Source organism: Podarcis vaucheri (genome assembly GCF_965113315.1).
Source record: "Podarcis vaucheri genome assembly, chromosome: 2".
Lineage (NCBI taxonomy): Eukaryota > Metazoa > Chordata > Lepidosauria > Squamata > Lacertidae > Podarcis > Podarcis vaucheri.
Window position 1 is genome coordinate 41121592 of NC_138760.1, and position 21448 is coordinate 41143039.

The 21448-nt window shown below is 44.2% G+C and overlaps 1 protein-coding gene across 1 annotated transcript in view; it reads left to right on the forward strand.

The window, feature by feature from the left end:
* MGAT5B (alpha-1,6-mannosylglycoprotein 6-beta-N-acetylglucosaminyltransferase B) overlaps window positions 1-18619 on the forward strand; it is a 184709-nt gene extending 166090 nt beyond the window's left edge. The window contains exons 15-17 of the mRNA XM_082203627.1: window positions 13589-13663; window positions 16114-16382; window positions 18026-18619. Of these exons, the coding sequence (XP_082059753.1) occupies window positions 13589-13663; window positions 16114-16382; window positions 18026-18224 (543 nt within the window). The 3' untranslated portion in view covers window positions 18225-18619. The remainder of the gene's footprint in view (window positions 1-13588; window positions 13664-16113; window positions 16383-18025) is intronic.
* The last annotated feature ends 2829 nt before the right edge of the window (window positions 18620-21448 follow it).

A 21448-nucleotide genomic window follows, 5' to 3' on the forward strand; every position in this document is an offset into this window, starting at 1 on the left:
TGTAAACCACCCTGAAAGCGGTAGAGAATACAAAGTGATTTGCAGCCACTTTGCTCCTTTTTATTTTTAAAGGGCTGGGATATTAGAGATGCTGTCAAGGCAATTAGGCCTAAAAACTGACCTACCTTAAAAGCTTGAAAGCCTTATTATAGTCTTTTTGCTGTTGGGTTCCCTTGATATTTTGTCTTTGAAACACTGTTCTGCTGCAGCAGGAAATGTACAAAGAAAAAAAACAGCGGCAAGGTTGAGGAGGAGACTGGGGGGCTTAGAATGGACGTTCTCAACAGGCTGTCTATGTCCTGAAGTTTTATTCCCCTGCCTCCAATTTGGCTAGAATGGGAATCTTTGAATTTGTGAGTAATACAGAGGTAGTCAACATAGCATCCTCCAGATGTTTCTGAACTACAACTCCCATCATCTCCAAGCATGGGCCATGCTGGTTAGACCTGATTAGTCAAACAACATCTGGAAGCCACCACATTGGCTACCCCTACGGAAGATAGTCTAAGTGTGCAGAGCTCCTTCTCTTGTTGATCTGAATGAAGAGCATTGCTTGTTACTAAAGCTTCCGCAAGCTTCTTTGTGCTGGGTTTATGTTTGCACAGTTTGTGGACCCACCAGCCAAACACAGCTGAGCTAGAAGCTCAAGAGCCCCACCACCCCCCACCCCAGAGGTTGTCCTGGCCTAGTTTATGTGCTCATGTTTTTGGTCCAGCTATCCAACATAAGTTATGGTTCCTGAAGATAATTATAGCAAGAGCTTACCTCCCCCCCCCTTGCAACACTCAGCATCTCATAGCATAAGGAGAGGAGACTACAGAGCAGCTGCATGAAGCCAAGAGAGCATGCGAGACAAAAAAGACAAATTGCAGCCCACGGGGAAAGGTGACACTGGGAGTATTGTCCCTGTGATGAATTACAGCTCTTAGCAGAGAGGTTAAAGGCGACAGGCAGAGACGGGGTGGCTTTCCTTTGAGGTCATTTGCTTGAACTTCAGCTTCTACATTTTCAAAGAAAAAACCACGGTTCTTACACAAGCAATTTAATACAGCCAATATTCTGGTGTAGTGAAGGGAGAAGCCTTCATTATGTTAAAGTCAAATGTACAGGAATATAATGGAAAATTATATATTTCAGGCTATGCTTGGGAGAGTAGCATATTAAGCATTGCTGTGAAAATAGCTGGTTAAAATATCCCCAGGCTGCTGCTACACACTGTTAGACAATTGCATTATTTTCTATTTATTTGGCTGATAACATTTAGGTTGGGCTTTCTCCCCCCTACCTTCCTCCCACAATTTTGTTTGAGAAGGATTCATTATTCTTCTCGGAGCTATGATTCCTGTTGGAGACCCAGATTCCTGCGGAGAAATCATATATTTGAATCTATTCCTGGGTTGTGAGTACGTTTGCTTGCTACCCATTATTTGAATGGAAGCGCCCTCTTTTTAAGAGACTGTATTTATCATGGTACATTGGTACTGCTGCAATAAAGCCAACTTCCAGAGCACCTCTACAAAAATGTGGCTCAGCTGACATGCCTAGAGACTGAGAGGAAGCTCACATCTAAGTGAAATGACCTGTTACTATGTTAGCCACCCTGAGTGGCTGGAGCAACACAGTCAGATGGTATTACTACTACTACTACTACTACTACTACTGGCCATTGTTACTACCAACCTGCTTGTGAAACATGGGCAACTTATAAACGCCATCTCCAACTTCTCAAAAGATTCCATCAACGGTGTCTATGAAAAAATTTACACATCACTTGGGAAGTCAGGCAAACTAATATCAGTGTACTGGCAGAAGCAAAGATTACGAGTGTTGAAGCAACATCAACTTTGTTGGACTGGTCATGTTGTGCGGATGCCTGATGATCGTCTTACAAAACAACTATGCTATTCCGAACTTTAAAATGGAAAGCGTAATGCTGGTAGTCAACAGAAGAGGTTTAAAGACAGTCTCAAGGCAAATCTTTAAAAATGTAGTATAAACACCGTCAACTGGGAAACACTGGTCTGTGAGCACTCCAGTTGGAGAACAGCCTTTACCAAAGGTGTTGTGGGCTTTGAAGACACTCAAACTCAGGGCACAAGGGAGAAATGTGCTAAGAGGAAGGCACACTTGGCAAATCCACACCATGATCAACTCCCACCCGGAAACCAAAGCTCCCACTGTGGAAGGATGTGTGAATCCAGAATTGGCCTCCACTCTCACTTACGGACTCATTGTTAAAACCGTGTTTATGGAAGACAATCTTACTCGGCTACGAGTGATCGCCAAAGAAAAAAGATCGTTCTCCATACAGCAACTGAGTCTTCATACCTGTTTCCCAACCAAGAAGGAAATATTAGATTTATTCAAGGGAATGTTCCTTGTTACAGAGTATCAATGGTATGCTAGCTGTTAGGCCATAATAATAAATTTTCATTCATTCAGAGTATCAATGGGACACCCCCTTTAATGACGCCTTGGTATTACTGAGTTCCTCACACCTGAACTCTCCAAGTGGTGCAGTTATGAACATCACATTAGCACAGACATTTGTCTGAAGCTGCTATTTGCATTTCAAGGGAAGCTTCCATTGCTGCCAATGGAATTGCGGCAGGGAGAGAAAAAGTTAACCATTCCCTTCCTAAGGCTGCTCCAGTTATCCCTTGGCTGCTATTTACATAACCAAAAACAACAACAATAGCATTCATGCAGTTAATGCCAGGTCCAGTTTGGGCCTCGGTGAAGAAGGGCTTCTCACAGAGACTGCTGTTTCAGAATAGCATGTGATATTGTATCTGGGCCTATTTTAAAAGGAAGGTACACATCTGTTTCTTTGAGTTATTCCTTCCTCTCAGTGCTGCTAATAGCCTCAAAGGGGCCTACTAAACAAACATTGTGTTATTCCATGGATGTCAAGGAGAATACATACTGTGAAGTGTCTTCTGACATGTCTTTCTCTCCCCCACCCACCCATTTCCCATTTTACCCACCTTATGCCTATTCAGCTAGATAAACCTGAACATAATTAAGAAAAACTTGTTACTTCTTCGCTTCCTATGCAGGCTGTCAGGGCTACACATGCTGGTGGTTTTTGATGGCTCCTGTTGTGAGGATGGCATCTGTTCCCTTCCTGGCACCAGAGTGCAAAGGGAGTCTTTGATGGATGAGAGAAACGTGGTTTCCCACCCCCTCTGGAATCTCCCCCTCCTCCACTGTGGCTCTCATTCAAATCACCCTCCCTGCCTTCCCTAGGGCACAACCACTTTCCTCATTATCTTGTCTTTTCTGCATCCTTCCTCCTGCCCTTGTCCCTGTAATCGAAGCACTCATCTTCGCTACACTATTTCTGATGACCCATCTGTTCACCATGGTCCCAAGAGCACCTCTCGCATTATCTCTTTCTTTTCTTCCTTCTGTTTATACATTCAGATTGTGCAGTCAAGGCCACAGCAAAGTGCCAATTCCTCCAAAATAATTGTTTAATTAAAATCCGACACTTCCTACCTCCTGTTGGTCACTGCGGTGTTTTGAGACCTTTCCAGAACACCATCTATCATAAGAGCGGCGGTCTCCCTCTGCGGGAGAAAGAGGATACAAACACGCTCCGTTTGAGGCCAGATTCCATTTTACATTGTACCCAGGTAGACCTACTGAACTTAGCACAAAATGCCAAAATGTAATTTAGTAGAACATTAGCTCTGATGGTGCCAGGTTCTGGCCTTGGAACTGAGGGGAAGCCAAAACCTAATTGAGAGGTGAAGCATTGTACCAGAGCCAAGTCTGCTTACTTATTCTTTGAGGGCTGTGCAATTTAGCTGCGGGATGACTCTGCTGGTATTAGACTCTCTCGAGTAAATTAAATAAAAATTATTCTTTGCGGCCACTAAGTGTGGCATTGTGCCATTGTGTGTTTCATGTGATGATTGCATTTGTCTTATGATGCCTTGGTTGTTTTAAGCCTTAGTTGCCTTTATGCAATCCTAAGAAGTACTTTTTCTCTCCTTCATCCGATGGGTAGAAAATAGTTTACTCATGATCAGATGCCATGGTGATAATGATCGAAGGAACCACTCCTCCAGAGAGTGAAACAAGCTCACTCCAAGGAAAGCGTGATGATGAAGTGGTACTTAGTCAGCTTCAGGCCAAGAGCATGACATATGCCGACACTCGACTTGCTCAAGACCAGTTATTTTGATGGATTTTGATCAAAAGGTTTTTTATATGTGTTCTTAAGTTCAGAGAATTAGGCCACCACAATCTGTCTTAATACAATGACTTGTTCTGCTCCTTCTTGGGGAGCCAGACAAGCTAAATTCTCACCCCAAACCTGATATTCGGCGAGTAATGGCTTCACAATTTTTAGGCCTTTCTGCCTTCATTTAGAGCTTTTGTTCCTATGTAGGTTGAGGCAGCAATCCTATGCATGCTTACCTGGGAGTAAGGCTTATTTATTTAATCATTCCCTTTATATCCCACCTTGACTACCTGGAGCCCAGGGTGGGGTAGTATGTGACTCTCTCCTTTCTCCATATCGCTTTCAATGAGGTAGGTTAAACCAGGCGCACTGCATCCCATTTTGTCGCTTGAGGTAAAACAGGATGTGCCACCCTGCCACCAGTTGTGCCACCTGCCACACCGCCTCCACCACCAGTGGAGAAGTGGAGCCAGCACTGGCATCCATTTCCATCAAGATCTCACCCAAACCTCATGAGATCCCATACACTCCATGAGGTGTTTCAAGATTTCAGTGAGATCTCACCAGAAATCATTGCCAATGCCAGCAGCAGAGGAAATGGGTGAGCAGGGGGCCCATGGGAGTGCCCCCACATCGGCGGCTTCACCCTGCCTCATGGGTGCTCCAGGCTTGGGTTAAGTTGAGGCTTGGTCTTTACAGCTGAGTAGAGAGATGAACTCTGATCTCCCAGATCCTAGTCACACACTCTAACCACCACACAGGCTCTCACTACAGTGGTGCCTTGCAAGACGAAAAGAATCCATTCTGTGATTCTCTTCGTCTAGCGGTTTTTTCGTCTTGCGAAGCAAGCCCATTGACGGATTAGCGGATTAGCGCTATTAGCGCTATTAGCAGCTTTTAGCGGCTTATCGGATCAGCTGATAAGCGGCTTAGCGGCTTAGAAAAAGGGGGGAAAGGAAAAAAACCCCGCAGGAACTCGCAATACATTTTCATCTTGCAAAGCAAGCCCATAGGAGATTCGTTTTGCGAAGCACCTCCAAAACGGAAAACTCTTTCGTCTAGCAAGTTTTCCGTCTTGCGAGGCATTCGTCTTGTGGGGCACCACTGTATATACTACACTCTGGCTCTGAGTAGATGTACATACGACTGCACTGTAAGGATTGTTCCATAGGTACCAGCTGTTTTCTAGTACTTGTTTTTTTATTAATCATTTTCCCAATTTTGCATTTGATGGATGCTTAAAAACAAAAAACAAATCTGTTAATCTGTGCATATGTGCACTAGATACTTGACATACGCACGCAGCCTTTGTAGAGAGTAAATATTACTGAATGTGCTTGAGTTGCAACTGTTCTGTAATAAGCCCAATGAAATCCATTCTGAAGCAGCTAGAAATGAGGAGTTAACAAATAAAACTGCAAACACACCCTGCTTAAAAAGCCAGTGCAAGTCAGTCTGTCGTGCAGTAAATAAATTTAGCGACTTGCTAGTTGCAATGGTGCTATTGTGAGCATTTCAAAATGGTGTTTGTAGCCATTCTGTAGACCTCTTTGTCCTCTCCTCCATCTCCGTTGCCTGTGTCAGAGCCACAGTTACTTTATTTATGCACTACCTTCTCATATCTTCAAAGCAGTTTGCACCATGTGGTGTCCATTGAGAAGGCACCTACAATCCACGCCTATTAATGTTGAGTCCATCCATCATGGCCGTCCATCAGTGGTGCTCTTGCAGCCTTCCTTGTGCCATTTGTTTGAAAAGAACCCAGCAGAGCAGAAGGCCATTGCTGACATATGCATGAAACTGCCTATATGAAACCAGGTGCAGTTCGAGGTGTTGATTCTAGCATTTGAAGCGCTAAACAACTTGGGACCATGTTCCCTAAGGGACCACTTCATCCCGTTTTCTCCTGCCCATCAACTGTGCTGCTTGGATGGGGCACAGCTGAGAGTATCACATGCCGACTTCCGGGTTGGTGCCTCCAGCAATGGCGGAGTTCCTCTGATCTGGAGGAACTTGCCCCGTGGGAATTTGGGTCTGTACCACCGCGGCGAAGGCAGAGACCTGTAAAAATCACAGGCGGGAGAAGCCTGTGAACGTGGGATTCGGCGGGCACCTTTTGCGCCTCCCCTACTTGTGGGGAAACCCGGTTTCAGGGATCCGGAGCGACGTGAGGTGAGCGGCGCGGTGCTTCGAATCATCTGCTTCTTCCACGGAGCGAAGCCGCATAGCTGTTGCCGGAGAGCATTGACTTTTTCCTGTGGACAATTTGACTCCAAAGTAATTACCCGTGAGTAGAGCTGAGACGGGAGAATCAGATTTCAAAAGTTTAATTTGGCATCGAAACGGGGAGGTTCAAAATAGGAAGTCCGCCTTCCCTACTTGTAAACAGACTGAGGCAACGAGGCTGTCGGCTGAAGTCTTGGAAAGCCTTTTGTAAAAGCCTAAATTTCCATCGGTAAAGAGCACAAAACCCCCCTTGGAGGCAGGAGAAGAGGGGGGGAAGTTGTGGACTAAGTATGCTTGCAGGAGAGAGTGAAGGGAGATAAAATAAAGCCGCTCTGACCCTGGAAACGGGCTGCTAGTGGACTGACGTTTTGAAATGTTCATTGACAGCACTTAGAATGTTCCTTGACAGTTAGCAAAGGAAGATAAATACATTGTTTCTATTGTCTCCGGCTGCTTCTAAAAAGGAATAAAAAGTAACTGAAATGTGAAATTAACTTTGGATTGTATGAGTTGTTTTTAAAGGGGACATTGTTTCCCTCTAGTGGAAATCTCTGAAATTGGTTACTTTATAAGAGCTGGGTTAGGGGGACTTCCAGCTGCAAGATAAGAACTGCGAGACTCTGAAATTGACCTTGAATTTCTCAAGTGTTATGGTAAATGGAAAGGAAAAAAAACAGGTGAAATGTCGACAGAAGAGGCCTTAGTGGTCACTTTAGTGAAAATAAACGATTTGTTGGAACAGCTTCACAGGAAAATAGACAATCTGGGACAAAAGGTGAACACCAACACAGAAACCATTCAGAGATCGATACAGGAATTTACGTTGATACGGCAAACTGCGGATGAAGTCAGGGAGAAAACCCCTGCTGCTGAATGTAAAACAATACAACTGGAGTGTGAAAGAGCCCCATCCATTCAAAGGCAATTTGATGTGACATCTGTTATGATAGAACTTAAAGGAAAACAGAAGAATTTGAGGACAAGAGCCCTACTTGAATTGGGAAAGGAAAGCCTGACAGAGCTTCAGGAGGAGACTGGACTAACATCGGTTGAGAAAGGGAGGTTTTTGGGGGCCAGTATGACCGCCAAAAATGTGAATCTATTTAAGGGTAACTGTGAAGGACGTTGGATTGAAGAGAAGGGGGATTGGGAAATATGGACAAATCTGAAGTTGCTATTGTTGGGCCGAGTCGTTGTGGTGGGGATGAGGGTTGCTGTGATGCCGGGGATGTTGCTTTTGTTTCAAATAGTGCAAGTTTTGGATGGGATGGATTGTATCAGGAGGTGGCAGAGGGATGTTTTTGGAGTTGTTTGGCAGGGCAGGAAGCCTCGAGTAAAACTTAAGATATTGACAGATGCTAAAGAAGGAGGTGGACCTGCCCTGCCAGACCCCTAAACTTTGTTGTGAATCATCTGCTCTTTGCTGGCTGAGAGAATGGTTGTCTCCTGGAAGCACAGAAGTGTTGGATAATGGCAGATGAAGTTGATGGACTAGATAGAATTGGCGGGAAAGACTGGCAAGATCCGAGACCAGGGAGAGGAGTCGGTGGAAGAAGACTGGGAAAAGTTTAAAGATTATTTATAGAAATATTGTAAAATTAATGAATGTTAGAAGAATGTTGGAATGAAGTTATATGGCTTCAGTAGAAATGTTATAAGGAATTAAGTATAAATAGATTAATAGAGTATTAAAGGAAAATAAGGTTATAATGTGTTAAGATAATTATAGGATAGAAAACAGGGGAAGATGGATAGGAATTGGAATTAAGTATAAATAGATTAATTGAGCTTTAAAGGGAAAAATATGGTTAGAATGTGTTAAGACAATTATAGGATAGAAAACAGAGGAAGATGGAAAGGAATTGCTGAAACAATTAACAGAAGTGGAATACAAAAAGGGAGGTGTGAGGAGGTCGAGGAAATAAGGGAAAGGGAAAAATAAGATGTTGAAAATGAAATGTTAAATAGTTTTTGTTTTGTTTTGTTTTGTTTTGTCTTGTTTGTTTCTTTTATTATGTTTGTTTGTTTCTTTTCTTTTTTATTATTATGTATTGTATTGTATGCTTTTTTCTATTTTGGCTTTTTTGTAGTGTTGTGTTTAATTTGTTGGAAATTTAATAAATATTATTAAAAAAGAGAGAGTATCACATGCCCCAGAGGTGCACTTAGCTTGTACCAGAAGCTGGGCTTTTAGTGTTGCAGCTCCAGCACTCTGGAATCAGCAGCTGAAATTCAGTAGGTGCCTAGCATCTTGATATTTAGGTGCTGAATGTATTTAGTTACTGAATATATTTTTTACTAAGAAGGCTTTTCCTTGTGTGGTCCTATCGAATGTTAACTATATAGTTGTAGAAATGGTTGTATTGTTTTTAGAGTCTGTGTCTTTTTTCATTTCACCTCATTTCATCTTAGCTTCTGGTTGTGAAGCATTTTTTTAAATCTGCCAAATAAATAAATAAGCTGGTGAAATGCAACATTGACACCACCAGTACCACAAAAGCAAATTTCTCTTTTTTCTTCTTCTTGCTTTTAGAATTAAAGTAGGACAATTCTGTCTTATAGAAATCTATTTTATGTGTGAACAATGAAGTACAATGCCGAGCTCTCTGCTAGGAGAGTCGAGTAGGCAATCTGTGCTACGACAAGCTAGACACTTCTATTTAAGGAACTCACAGAAGCGCCCATCACTTTCCTGTCTGAAGGTTCCCGAATCAAACCAGGGCAAGTTCAATAATTCATAGGCAGTATCAACTCCTGTCATTATGTCGAAACTGATTACCGTTTGCACCTGTAATTAGATATAATGGGTACAATCTCCAGCCTTGCTGAACTCTCATCTGAGATATTTATGGCAGAAGGTTGCTTAGCAGTGTCTCCTCCAGCCTTTGGAGTTATTCATACATCAGAAGAGAAGAAGTAACTCCATTTAGCACATATGTGACTGGAACAGTAGACAGAAGATGGGTCATAAACTGAGAGAGCCCCTGGCTTGTGACTCATTTGCTGCTCATTGTCTGCTGAGATGCTCCTAGGACAGTGACATTATCATAGCATCCTAGAGCTGTAGGATTAGTATGGTTCTGAACATCAACTAGCTAGAGCACAGGGATCCAATGTGATGCCTTCCAGATATTGCTGGACTACACCACCAATAATCCCTCCCATTAGCCATGCTAGCTAAGGCTGATGGGAACTGTAGTCTGGAAACACCTGGATGGCATCATGTTTTCTGCCCCTGATCTAGATGTTGTGTATCCCTTGTGGACAAGTCCCACTGTAGTGGTGGAGTTCTGGTCAGTCTTCTGTGGATCCATCACCATGTGAGAAGTGTTCTGAACATAAGGATTCTTCCTTTTGGAATAGTTTCATGACAAATGGTGAAGCGGTATAACAGGGGAAAAATTACACATGATATTAACAACAGACAAAAAAAGTATCCAATGTCAACCTCGTTTTGTTTTGTTAAGTCCCCCCTTGCCTGACTCCAGGCCAAATTTGTTTCCATTTTTGAAAGGCAGCTGTAATTTGTGAAGCTTACATTAAACAGAGAATACTTTATATGGCTGGACCATTTGAATCTGAAAAGTTTGTTAGATATGAACTTCAGTGAGATAATTCTTCCACCAGCTTTAGCTACCTGAACAATCTTCACATTATTGTGCTGGACCACAAAGTTTGGGAGGTGTCCAGTTGCCAGCTAGATGAATGCTGAAAGATACTTTTCAGATATGGCTCTCCTCCCATTGGCAGTCTGCTGCCAAAAGCAAAGGCATGTGGAACAAAGTAAGAATAGAGGTGTTCCATAATCCATTCCTAAAATGTACTATCCATTTGAATGATAAAGGCAAAGGAGATCACATAGCGAGTATAAATAGCAGCCAGAACATGAGAAATCACAGCAATTCGGAGCTGCTACACCTTATCTTTGGGTGCATCCAAATGTGTCTCTTTTGTCTACAGCATCGTATACTCTACCAGAATTGATCTCAAAATACCAAGATTGTAGAAACTTGTCTTTGTTGCAGACAAGAATCTGAGCACAGATTGTCTCAGTTACTTTACTTGATTAATGCTTAGTTTTTGTCTTGCGAGGCATTCGTCTTGCGGGGCACCACTGTAGTTAGACTTGATTTGGAAGAGACAGCCCTTCAATTAGAGTACTTTCCTCTGTTTTAAAAAAGGGACATAGAGTGGTACCTCGGGTTAAGAACTTAATTCCTTCCGGAGGTCCGTTCTTAACCTGAAACTGTTCTTAACCTGAGGTACCACTTTAGATAATGGGGCCTCCCGCTGCTGCCACACGATTTCTGTTCTCATCCTGAAGCAAAGTTCTTAACCCGAGGTACTATTTCTGGGTTAGCGGAGTCTGTAACCTGAAGCGTCTGTAACCTGAAGTGTCTGTAATCCAAGGTACCACTGTACAACCACCCTTTTGGTGAGTAATGGGAAAACAACTAAGCTGGTCCCAGTCTCTATGAAATTCAGAACCTTCATTATGGAAGGCAAACAGCAAGCTGGGCACTCCCAAATAGGAATTTGGCTATAGTGGGCTTCTATGCAGATTTGTACAGGATGTTTTGTGTTCTCAAGTGCCCTAACATTTAGAGTCTCTCCTTCTTCCCTCCACTCCAGTGTTCTTTCCATAGCCCTGCTGGATTTAGTAGCTAATCATATCCCTCATTTAAATGCTAATCTCTCTCAGCAGCAGGGACCCATTTTACATACAGCTTGACTTTTCTGGTGCAATAAAGCTTAAGCTCAAAATGTAAAATATCCAATGAGGCTCCTCAGGGCTTTTTCTTCTTCTTTGGGGATAGTGGGGGGTGGGGTATAAAATAAAAGAATGATGATAGATGGAGAGATGAAACATTGCCTGTAAAGTTGGGAAACGGCCATTTACTTCCTTTGTCTTTTTATTATTATCATTGGGGCAAGGGGAATTAGAGTTCCATTCAGTCCCAGGCCAGAAGTAACCTTTTATGCTACCTGTCAGGGCCAGCCCAAGTCATTTTGCTGCCTGAGGCAAAGGACAAATGCCACATACAGAAGCTGGTTGGACTGGTTGTTGAATCTTACTTCAGCAATGGCAGTGCAATAGGCAGGCAAGTTTACAGGGCACATGCATCTTGGTTCTCCAACAGAGGGGCATGACTAGGGGATGTGGGAGGAAAAACCAGAAGGGCCACTGCTGCTGTACCACAACACTCCACCTCAGCACCTGCCATCTGAGGCAATTGCTTCATTCTGCCTCATGGCAGGGCCAGCCATCATGCCTATCTGGGACTTCAACTGTAAACTGCAGGAAATGCTACTCCAGGGTTGTGCAAGTAAAGGTAGGGGCCTTTGGATGTAACAGACAAGCCACACCTCCAACTTCACCCTCACCCCCAGTTTAATCTAAATCATTGGCTCCCCATAAACTTCAAGAAACAGCACCTGGCAAGGGTCTGCCGCAAGAAATGAGGGGACTGGGCTCTGTCTGTCCCCAATTAATCTGAGCACTGGGAATTTTGCATATTATTTCCCCTTGTTGGTTGTGCTGACTGCCAGGAAGCTTAATTCTTCCTCCTGCGGCCAGAACATTTGAAGCAAGGCCTCCTAGGTTCAACAGGCCTGGCTCACAGCCAGAGGCGCTGTCTTCTCAGGATGATCAAAGGGGGCCCAGCTCAACATCCTGACATCACCCATGTGCCCTTGCATGATGTCCGGACATTGTGAGAAGCCAGGGGGTGGAGCCAAACACCCTCTGAACATTGAGAGGACCTGGCCTCCTCAAAAAAATAACAACCCATGGGGGGCCGAAAGTATCTCGGCCCCTAGGGACCGGCACCTATGCTCACAGGCCAATGTGTTTAGGAATACAGCCTAAGTCTATGCTGCATCTGAGAAAGAACGAATGTGAAAAATCAGCACAGATCTTAGCCAGCTTCTAGAGATCAAATCCAGAAAAGCCCAACATGGACATGCCTGTGTTCACAGTCTTAGTATCAAATGGGAAAAGAACAGGTGAGAGGGTGAAAGGAAGATGTAAGATCAGATACCTCTCAAGTTCAAAGGAAATCTATCCTGTTGTCATCAGTCACTGCTAAACTGCTTAAAAATCAAACTCCCCTAGTGTGATGGGTTTTATAGTTATTTCTTTACTCTTCAGAAGAAGAACGGCCTATCTAGAGCATACAGGGGTCTTTTGCTGGAAGCAGAGAAGATGCCATGCACTTTTAATCACTGAGCTTTAGTTTGATTCTTAATTGGCATATTTTTAACCAACTTTGATCTTTTTTGAAAAAAGAGGGAGAGGGGAAAGGGAAAGGGAAGGCGGAAGCTCATTAGGAGCCACTTGTCCTGGTGAGCCCATCTGTTGTTGGGTCTCTTTCCTTTCAAGATGAGGCTTCATCCACCTGTCTCCTGGTAGCAGATGGAGGCAGGCATCTGCTGGCATTGCCTGTTGTGAGTGTTTCTGACAGATCCATCAGGATGCTTGCCAGCATTCCTAAGGAGGAGAGGCTCATACACAAGGAAAGCTTTGCCGAGGAGCAAGCCTGAAGCCAAGTCATGTGCACACAGGCAGGCCCAGCTGAACAAGCCAGCAGTCTTGCGCACTTCAACAGCTTTGCACCAGAAAACAATTCTGGAGGGGTGAATCCATTCTGGTGGAAGTGATCTGAAGAATATATGCATCCTTCTTTGCAACTCTTAATGGCAGGTGATGGCCTGCAGTTCTGGGGTTTCTGGGATTTAAAAATCTGATAACTTTCAGATTACTAACCACCTTACCACTATATTTCTAGTTTTCCTATTGGAGAAAAAAATGCATGGCTTTTCAGCTATCAAATCACATGTTATCTGAATGGATATTCCCATGCTCTGGAGGTTAAATCTTTGTTCATTGCACATTTTCCTTCCTTCTGGCATCTTATTCCCACGCAAATGGTTTGCTGAGCGCTTCTGTCTTCCCAGATCCTTGACAATAATTCAAAAGCCTGCAAAACTTGAGGAAGGTTGCAAGTTAAGGACGTGTGTTCAAATTTACAAATTTGCCTCATTCTTCCAATGCAACATGTTAGGCATGCAGATTACAAGATATTGGGTTTTTCACTCGACAGAAAGTGGTGATGGGGACAGCCTTCTTGCACTGATCCATGCCTGTGCTGTGCTTTTTCCTTCCTCCAGGTTGATCCTTACCTGCCCTATGAATACACCTCTGAAGGGATGCTGGAGCGAATTCATGCCTACATTCAGTACCAGGTAGTTGATTTGCATCTTGTTCTGCAGTTCTTTCTGATTAAGTCTAGGAGGCCAGTGGTTTCCTGCCCCCAAGGTGGTAATGAATGTCGCAATAACCACTCACTTTGATTGTATGAGTTAAATTTTTATCAGTGTCTAGAGCAGCCTTTCTCAACCTGTGGATCTGCAGATGTTGTTGAACTACAACTCCCATCATCCCTAGCTAGCAAGGCCAGAGCTCAGGGATGATGGGAGTTGTAGTCCAACAAAATCTGGGAACCCACAGGTTGAGAACCGCTGGTCTAGAGAGTTATGCCTTGGAGTGGGGGTTGGGAAGTCAGCGGAAATTGGGAGGATGTCACTCTTCTGATATCTTTTTCCAAAGGATTAGTGAAATTGAATTAATTATATGGTTATTTATTTCTGAGTTCCCCGCCCCCAGAAGTACAAGTTTCATCTATTTCTGGGCTTTTCTCCTCATGGTTCTGACAGTTTCTATTTTCAGCATTTATTATGTGTGATGTTCCCCCCCCCCCCACACACACACCACCTCGCATTTGCTAACTGGCGAAACGCTACGCTTTGGGATCTTAGGACACATCAGCTTGTAGCTCCATTTTTAAGCTTGTGCACAAGTATAATTAATTTTCTGAATAAAACTTGAAAGTGTGACCCAACCCCTTATGCATATGGACAGACATCAGCCTCTAAACATCTCATCTCACCCCCAAGATTTACACCACGGAATTGCCTTGTAGATATACCTGGTTTCCCAAGACATACAGTATATCTGTGGTTTTAAAAAATTCATGTAGCTATGAAACTGCCTCATTCCAAATGATATATGTAGAGAGATACATTGGTAGGCAGGTAGATGGAACAATGTAACTGAGAAGCTACAATATAATGCTATCAGGGACTGGCTGGGCAATGAGGAGCGGTGAGAGGTGTCATGTGAAGAGGTTCCAGCCGGAGAACCCCATAGGGAAGCCTCAGAAGAGGAAGGCTCAGAGCCAGGGGAGTGGAGGTGGGGGAAGAATAGTGGGGTGCTGAACAAGCAACAGGCTTGAGTGAGAGAGAAGGAGAAGAGGCAGAAAACACTGCAGATGTAGAACAGGCAGCTGAGGAGAAGGTGGGGGCTGAGGCAACAACAGATTCACAGGAGCCTGCCAGTCCTCCCAGCTTGTCTCCAAGGGCTCAAAGAGTTTTGCATGTAGTGGAGCACAGAAAGTGCAGCGGGTGGGGGGGGCTATTGACAGAGCTTAAGACTGTGGGGAAAACAGCTGGATAGGGAAGAGACTTAGGGGGAAGTGGGAGGCCCAGATTGTCAATTCTGGCAACTCATTTACAGAGACTAGTCTTGCTGTAGGTTTCTTTGTTTGTATTCTGTTTCCTTGAAAAAAGAATCAACTTTACTGCTCGCCTCTGAGTCTCCATGCTGACCTGCAGCTGAACCAGCCCTGACAAATGTAATGCAACGTCAAACAAATAAGCAATGAAATAAATAATAAAACCCAAGTAGAACAGCATAGCAGCATAATTTGAAGCATTTTTAGAGCCTCCCTTTTGTCAAGGCACATCCTGGCTGACAAAATACAGCGCTCGCCCCTCTAACGTGTAGACATCACACCCAAATTCTGCCTTACATCCACACAAATCATACAGTACCTCCTGCTCATTCAGTATCACTCATTACAATTTATTCCCACACCTCACATACGCATCCACCAGTACACACACACACCCAATCACTCCAATATCTCCCACTCATTCACCTTCCACTGTCACCAGTCACTGCTGCCGCTCAACAAAAACATACTGCAAAAACACCAAGGAGACAATGAAAGCTTTCACTGACAGAACGGTATATATAACTGTACAAATTGCCACCCATACCTAAATCACACAAATGAGCTGCTCTCAACAGCGCTCACCCAGGTTGCTGTCTTCCACCCAAGACTCTCATGCACCAATGATGCTCTCACACACATGATATGCCTTCATTTCACCAAGGAGTGCCCTGTTGCCACAGTGGCCAACTAGACACTTATGAGAAGCCTGCAAGCAGGAACTGAGTGCAGCAGCGCTCTCCCCATTTGTCATTCCCAGCAACTGGCGTTTAGAGCCATGCTGCATCATCTCACCTGGAATGGCTCCATCCCCTTGATCATTTGGGTTGTCCTTTTCTGAACCTTTTCCAACTCTACAATACACTTTTTGAGACGAGGCAACCAAAAGTGTACACGATATTCCAAGTATGGTTACACTAAAGATTAGCATGGTGACGTTATGATATTGGCAATTTGATTTTCAGTTCCTTTCCTAATGATCTCTAGCATGGGATTCTATGGACTCTAGCGGGGTTGAAGTTACCTAGGAGTCAGGCCCCTATTGAATTCGGTGGTACTAGCTCCTGTTCATGCCTTTTGAAAAATTCTGTATAAAAATTTGTCTCTTTTCTTCTCGGATAGGATTTCTGCGCCGCTGCTACTATGCCAGAGAAGTCCAGCAGCCACACTATGCAAAGCTCTGCAAGCCCCTTCAGCCTGCAGCCCAATTCCACGTACCTGGCCTGGTCTCACAATTCCAGCGGCAGCCCCCCTGCCTGGCCTCCAGTCAACTCCATGCAGGTGTGGATATCAGACGCTGGGCAGGCCTGCACCAGCACTTGTCAGCAGCATGGTTTGGTCTGTGAGCCCGAGTTCTTCAAGTTCATCAACAAGAAAGGAGTGTTTCAGCAGTAAGTCTCTTCTCTGTCCCATCTTACCCTCATACACCCTGGAATCTCTTCTCTTCCCAGTGCTGTTTTTCTAGAAAAAGAGGTGCCAGAACTCACCATGAACACCTCCCTTGTTCTCTTGGCAATGGTGCCCACCTGAAAGGTGCCGGAACTGAAAATAAGTCCTATCTCTTCCCCGTTGCAAAGCACACTAACAAGTGCCAGATAGCAACCCAGGCGCGCGCGCGCGCACACACACACACACATTCACATATAAATTATAAAATGTACCACTAAACTTATCACAGCAACCCAGGCACTTTGTATTTTAAAGCTGTTGGGCAAAACTGCAAAGTTCATGCTTTGTTTTGGTTTGCATCTCAACTGATGTTGAGTTTTGATATTGATGCAATTGGAAAGTGGCATTATTGTGCCGTGAATGCTGCAAAGATGGAGTTGGAAGAGTGCTGAGCTCTTCGTGAAAACACGATATTTGCTTGCAAAACTCACTTTTCAACTCCTAAATCTGAATAGTACAGCCAGGTTTTGTTTCCTTGGAGGCTGGTTCTTTGCAGAAACTGTTTATTAAAAGAAACCTTGAGTTTGAATTGAATTTTGACATTTTAATTGCATAGCAGAACTACTTGAGGACCCCAAGAAAGAGCAACATCCCACCATACAAAAGTTGGCCTAGACACCCCTTATTAATTAAAGGCCCTTTTGCTCCTCAGGCCCATTAACCCTCTCCCAAAGTCCCAAAAATTGCTATAGACCTTCATTCATGCTGAGAAAGTGAATCCTTTCATAGGTGCCTCCCTGACATTTGTTCAGTGCCCTTTGCACACAGCACAGCAAACTAAAAATGTTTGGACAGACCTTCTGGTTGCATTGTGTGTGGGAATGGCTTTCTGTAGTTGAAAAGGGGTTTCTAGACACCGTTGTTCTCTTGTCTCCCTCCTTCCCCCTTTATCCCTCTGTCTGTAAGCATACATTTGGAACACACAGGCACTGACATTTTAATAGAACATAAATCTGCCACCCAGCTCCATACATAGCTCTGGACAATTAAAATGGGCGCATTATCATTTCTGTCACGGCGGCCAGGCAGGCAATTTGAGTCCAAGTGACATTTTTATATGATAAATTAGAGGCAGAGCTCAGATTCTACTTGCTAAGCTCCTTTAGCTCCTTAAAACCCAACCATTTTCAAGAAATTGCTGGTTCAGAATCACTAGTTCAGATCAGAGTTTATTAAAGAGATGCCGGGGAGTTTACTGAGTGGCTGGAGAAGGAAAGGCTATAGCATTGCCTACGGGTACATGGTTGACTTCTTTCACTAAGATTTGTTTGAGAAGAGGCATATCTGCCACAACCTTTGCCAACCAGATGCCCTCCAGATGTTTAGGTCTACGATTCCCATCTGCTCCAGCCAGCACAGTCTTGCCCCATGCAGGGATCCCACGAGGAGGCCAGCTCAGTGTCCATCTCACCTGCACTTCCACATGCAAAACATAACATCTAGAAATCTCATCACGGATCTTCTGCAAAACACATACCAGTTATTAGGCCCTTCCTGTATGCCTAACAAACGATAAAAGTGGGAATGCAAACATTAGAACCAGTGTTTGAAAAGACCTTTCTCTCTGTGTTTCTTTGCTTCCAAGGCTCAACATTGTCTGTGACAGCACAGAGTCAGAGATGAATCACCTCTACCCGGCTGTGGCTGAAAATGTCCAGGAGTGCTACCTCCAGAAGGAACCTCTCTTATTCAGCTGTGCAGGATGCAATACCAAGTACCAGCGCCTCTGCCCCTGCCGCAATTACCGCAAAGGACAAGTGGCACTGTGTGGGGACTGCTTGTGATTCCACTGGCGCATGTGTGCTGTAACGTGCCACACATGCAAACAAATAACTTTCTTTTTTTCCATAAAAGGCTTCTGCAATACTCAAGAAGGTTCCAAATGGAATCATCTTCTTGGAGACTTTTTGGATGTCAGTGAGATTCCATTGGTTGTTTTGTCTCCCAGTCAAGGGCCAAGGACCCGTTTCCAACATTTCTTTACTTCTTAAAGCATATCTCCTCCTGCATCCAAGACCACTGGAGACTTCAAAGCGGCTTCGAAGGGCCGCATTGAAAATCCTTCTGAAGGACAACAAGGCAGCCTCTTTAGGATTTCATCTTCCTTAAACATCTTGATCTATTTATTTTTTATTGGGAAATTGAAATTAAAGCAGGAAAATCGACAAACAGCCCTTGAGGAATGTGTTCTGTTTCAAATGCTTTCTTCAGAAAGAGAATCCTTTCGGAAGGGAATGAAAAGAGGTGCTGAAAGCTTGTAGAGGGATGCAGGCATAATATGGTGCTACTGAATGTTTTGCATTGCAAAACAGAAAGGCATCGTGGCTGCAAATAAGAGGTTATGGGGACTGTTGGAAAGTTGAAGAAAATAGGAACCTGGTGGATATGCAGCCTGTATTTGCATGTCATGGTAAGCCATAAACCATGGCTTGCTGTGCATGAACCAATCACATCTGCTTTGCTCCTTTGCACTATCACTGGGAAGAAACAATGATCTTTAGCTTTCCAAACATGGGGAGGGGGGCATTGGACCAAAAGAAATAATGATCCCTGGTTCAGACACAATGCTAAGCCAGAGACCACAGTTTGTTTCCTCTGTGCACTCACAAGGGGCAGTCAAAGAGTCCAGGTAGGAACATTACCATCTCCCCAAAGGGGAACTCCAAGGTACAGCCAGTTCCAGCAGGCTTGAAGTCATGATAGGCACCGACTTCAATCCCTGCTTTCATCAGGGTTGGTTGCCCTGTAGTATTCCTGATGGGGGGGTGTACAGCCAATCCCAGCAAGCTTGCTGTCATTGCTGGTCATCTGATTGGCAGTGGCAGCAGGTCTTCCTTGTCATGGAACAATTGCCTATACACTTTAAAGTTCCGGATTGTTTGTTGGTAGCCACATCTCTGCGTGTCCCTCACCTGATGTCACGAGTGATGTCAGCTGTGGGTGGTTTTGGGAAACAGCCTCAAAGGCCAATTTGGAACCCATGCCAAGACTAATTAGGTCTGGATGCCAGATGTCCCTCACACCTCCATTAGCAATTGTTTATTATCACATGTAAATTGGGCTGCTGGCTTGCATATGCCCCTACAGGCAAATAGGAATGGAAGGAGCTGTCCATTTCAGTTTCTCTTACTTTCTCATTTTCCTAATCTTAAATTCAGTTTTCCACATTTCTGCATCAGTTTCTGTCTATGTTTTTTAAAGTCCTCATGAAAATTCACCAGTATTTGAATGCGAATTTCTCCTAACACATTTTTGTATGCAGTTTTGACTACTGCACACATTTTTTTGCAAGAAATATCCCCTAATATAATGCATTTAAAATGTTATTTTTACAAATATCTTCATTTTTTACAGACACTTACCCCTAATATAGGGACACGGGTGGCACTGTGGGTTAAACCACAGAGCCTAGGACTTGCCGATCAGAAGGTCAGCAGTTCAAATCCCCGCGACGGGGTGAGCTCCCATTGCTCGGTCCCTGCTCCTGCCAACCTAGCAGTTCGAAAGCACGTCAAAGTGCAAGTAGATAAATAGGTACTGCTCCGGCGGGAAGGTAAACGGTATTTCCGTGCACTGCTCTGGTTCGCCAGAAGCGGCTTAGCCATGCTGGCCACATGACCCGGAAGCTGTACGCGGTTCCCTCAGCCAATAAAGCGAGATGAGCACCGCAACCCCAGAGCCAGTCACGACCGGACCTAATGATCAGGGGTCCCTTTACCTTTACCCCTAATATATACATTTTTGCATCACAAAAATTCAGCTAAGTGTGAATTTTGAAGGATGGCTGTGGTTCACTTCTTGCATCATCATCATCATCGAAATGGTGAACTTGATAGAGTGGTTGTCAAATTTCTCCTCTTTCCCTACAAGCAGCACACAGTGTTATGTGAGTAGTGTGTTCATGGTAAACCATATGGTGATCTGGGCCTCAAACCAAACCTTTCTTCTGGTGGTGGTATGCTGTGACTGGGTGCTGAATTACATCCATATCTTACGCCTTATCATGGCAGCATGGTTACTCTGGGAGAGAAATTTCTTGGGCTGGGGCAACAAAAAAGTTCTGCTATCAGCAGGTGCATGGCCATGGATCCATCCAGGATGCTAAATATGCTCCTCTGCTGTGCTGCCCTGTCCCTACTCATGCCTGCTCTATTTCAGCCATTCCATGGGATATTTCCTGCAGTGGAACAGCTCAGGTGGTGTAGAATGTTCTACTGGCATATATCCCTGTCATGATGGTGGTGGCATCTCTCACTTTCTGCTACCTAATCCTAAAGCCCTTCATCCATAACTCGACTGAACCCTGTAAAAGCTCAAGTGCTTTAGTGTTTTATCATAGGGAAGAGAATGCTCTTCAAACTCCTCGATCATCTTGCTTGTCCTTTTCTGTGTTGGTTCCTAGCATTACAGTAACCTTTAAAGAATATCAATGAGGCAAATGATACATAATGTTCCAAATGTGAGCATGCCGCAGATTTATAACAAGGGTTCACAACTTTGGGGGGCTTGGGGGCACATTTTGAAATCTAAGCAATTTGTGGGCTCCACGAAATACCCATTTTACAGGAGGAAAACTGGTGATGCAAAGAACACATGCACACAGACAGACAAAACACTTACATCCCCCAAACAAACAGAAGTAGCAGGCAACACCCCCACTAAAAGGCACCATCTCCGCCAAATAACAAAAAAGTCCAAAAATTCAATCTTGAAGACAATTGGGATGGGCCTTGATGTGCTCTAGCAGTGGTATCTAAGGGTACTGTGGTGCCCCCACATGCCATGTTGTGGACTAAATAGGGATGCAGGTGGTGCTGTGGTCTAAACCACTGAACCTCTTGGGCTTGCTGATCAGAAGGTCGGCAGTTCGAATCCAGGGTGAACTCCCTTTGCTCTGTCCCAGCTCCTGCCAACCTAGCAGTTCGAAAGCACACCAGTGCAAGTAGATAAATAGGTACCACTGTGGTGAGAAGGTAAATGGCATTTCCATGAGCTCTGGCTTTGGAAC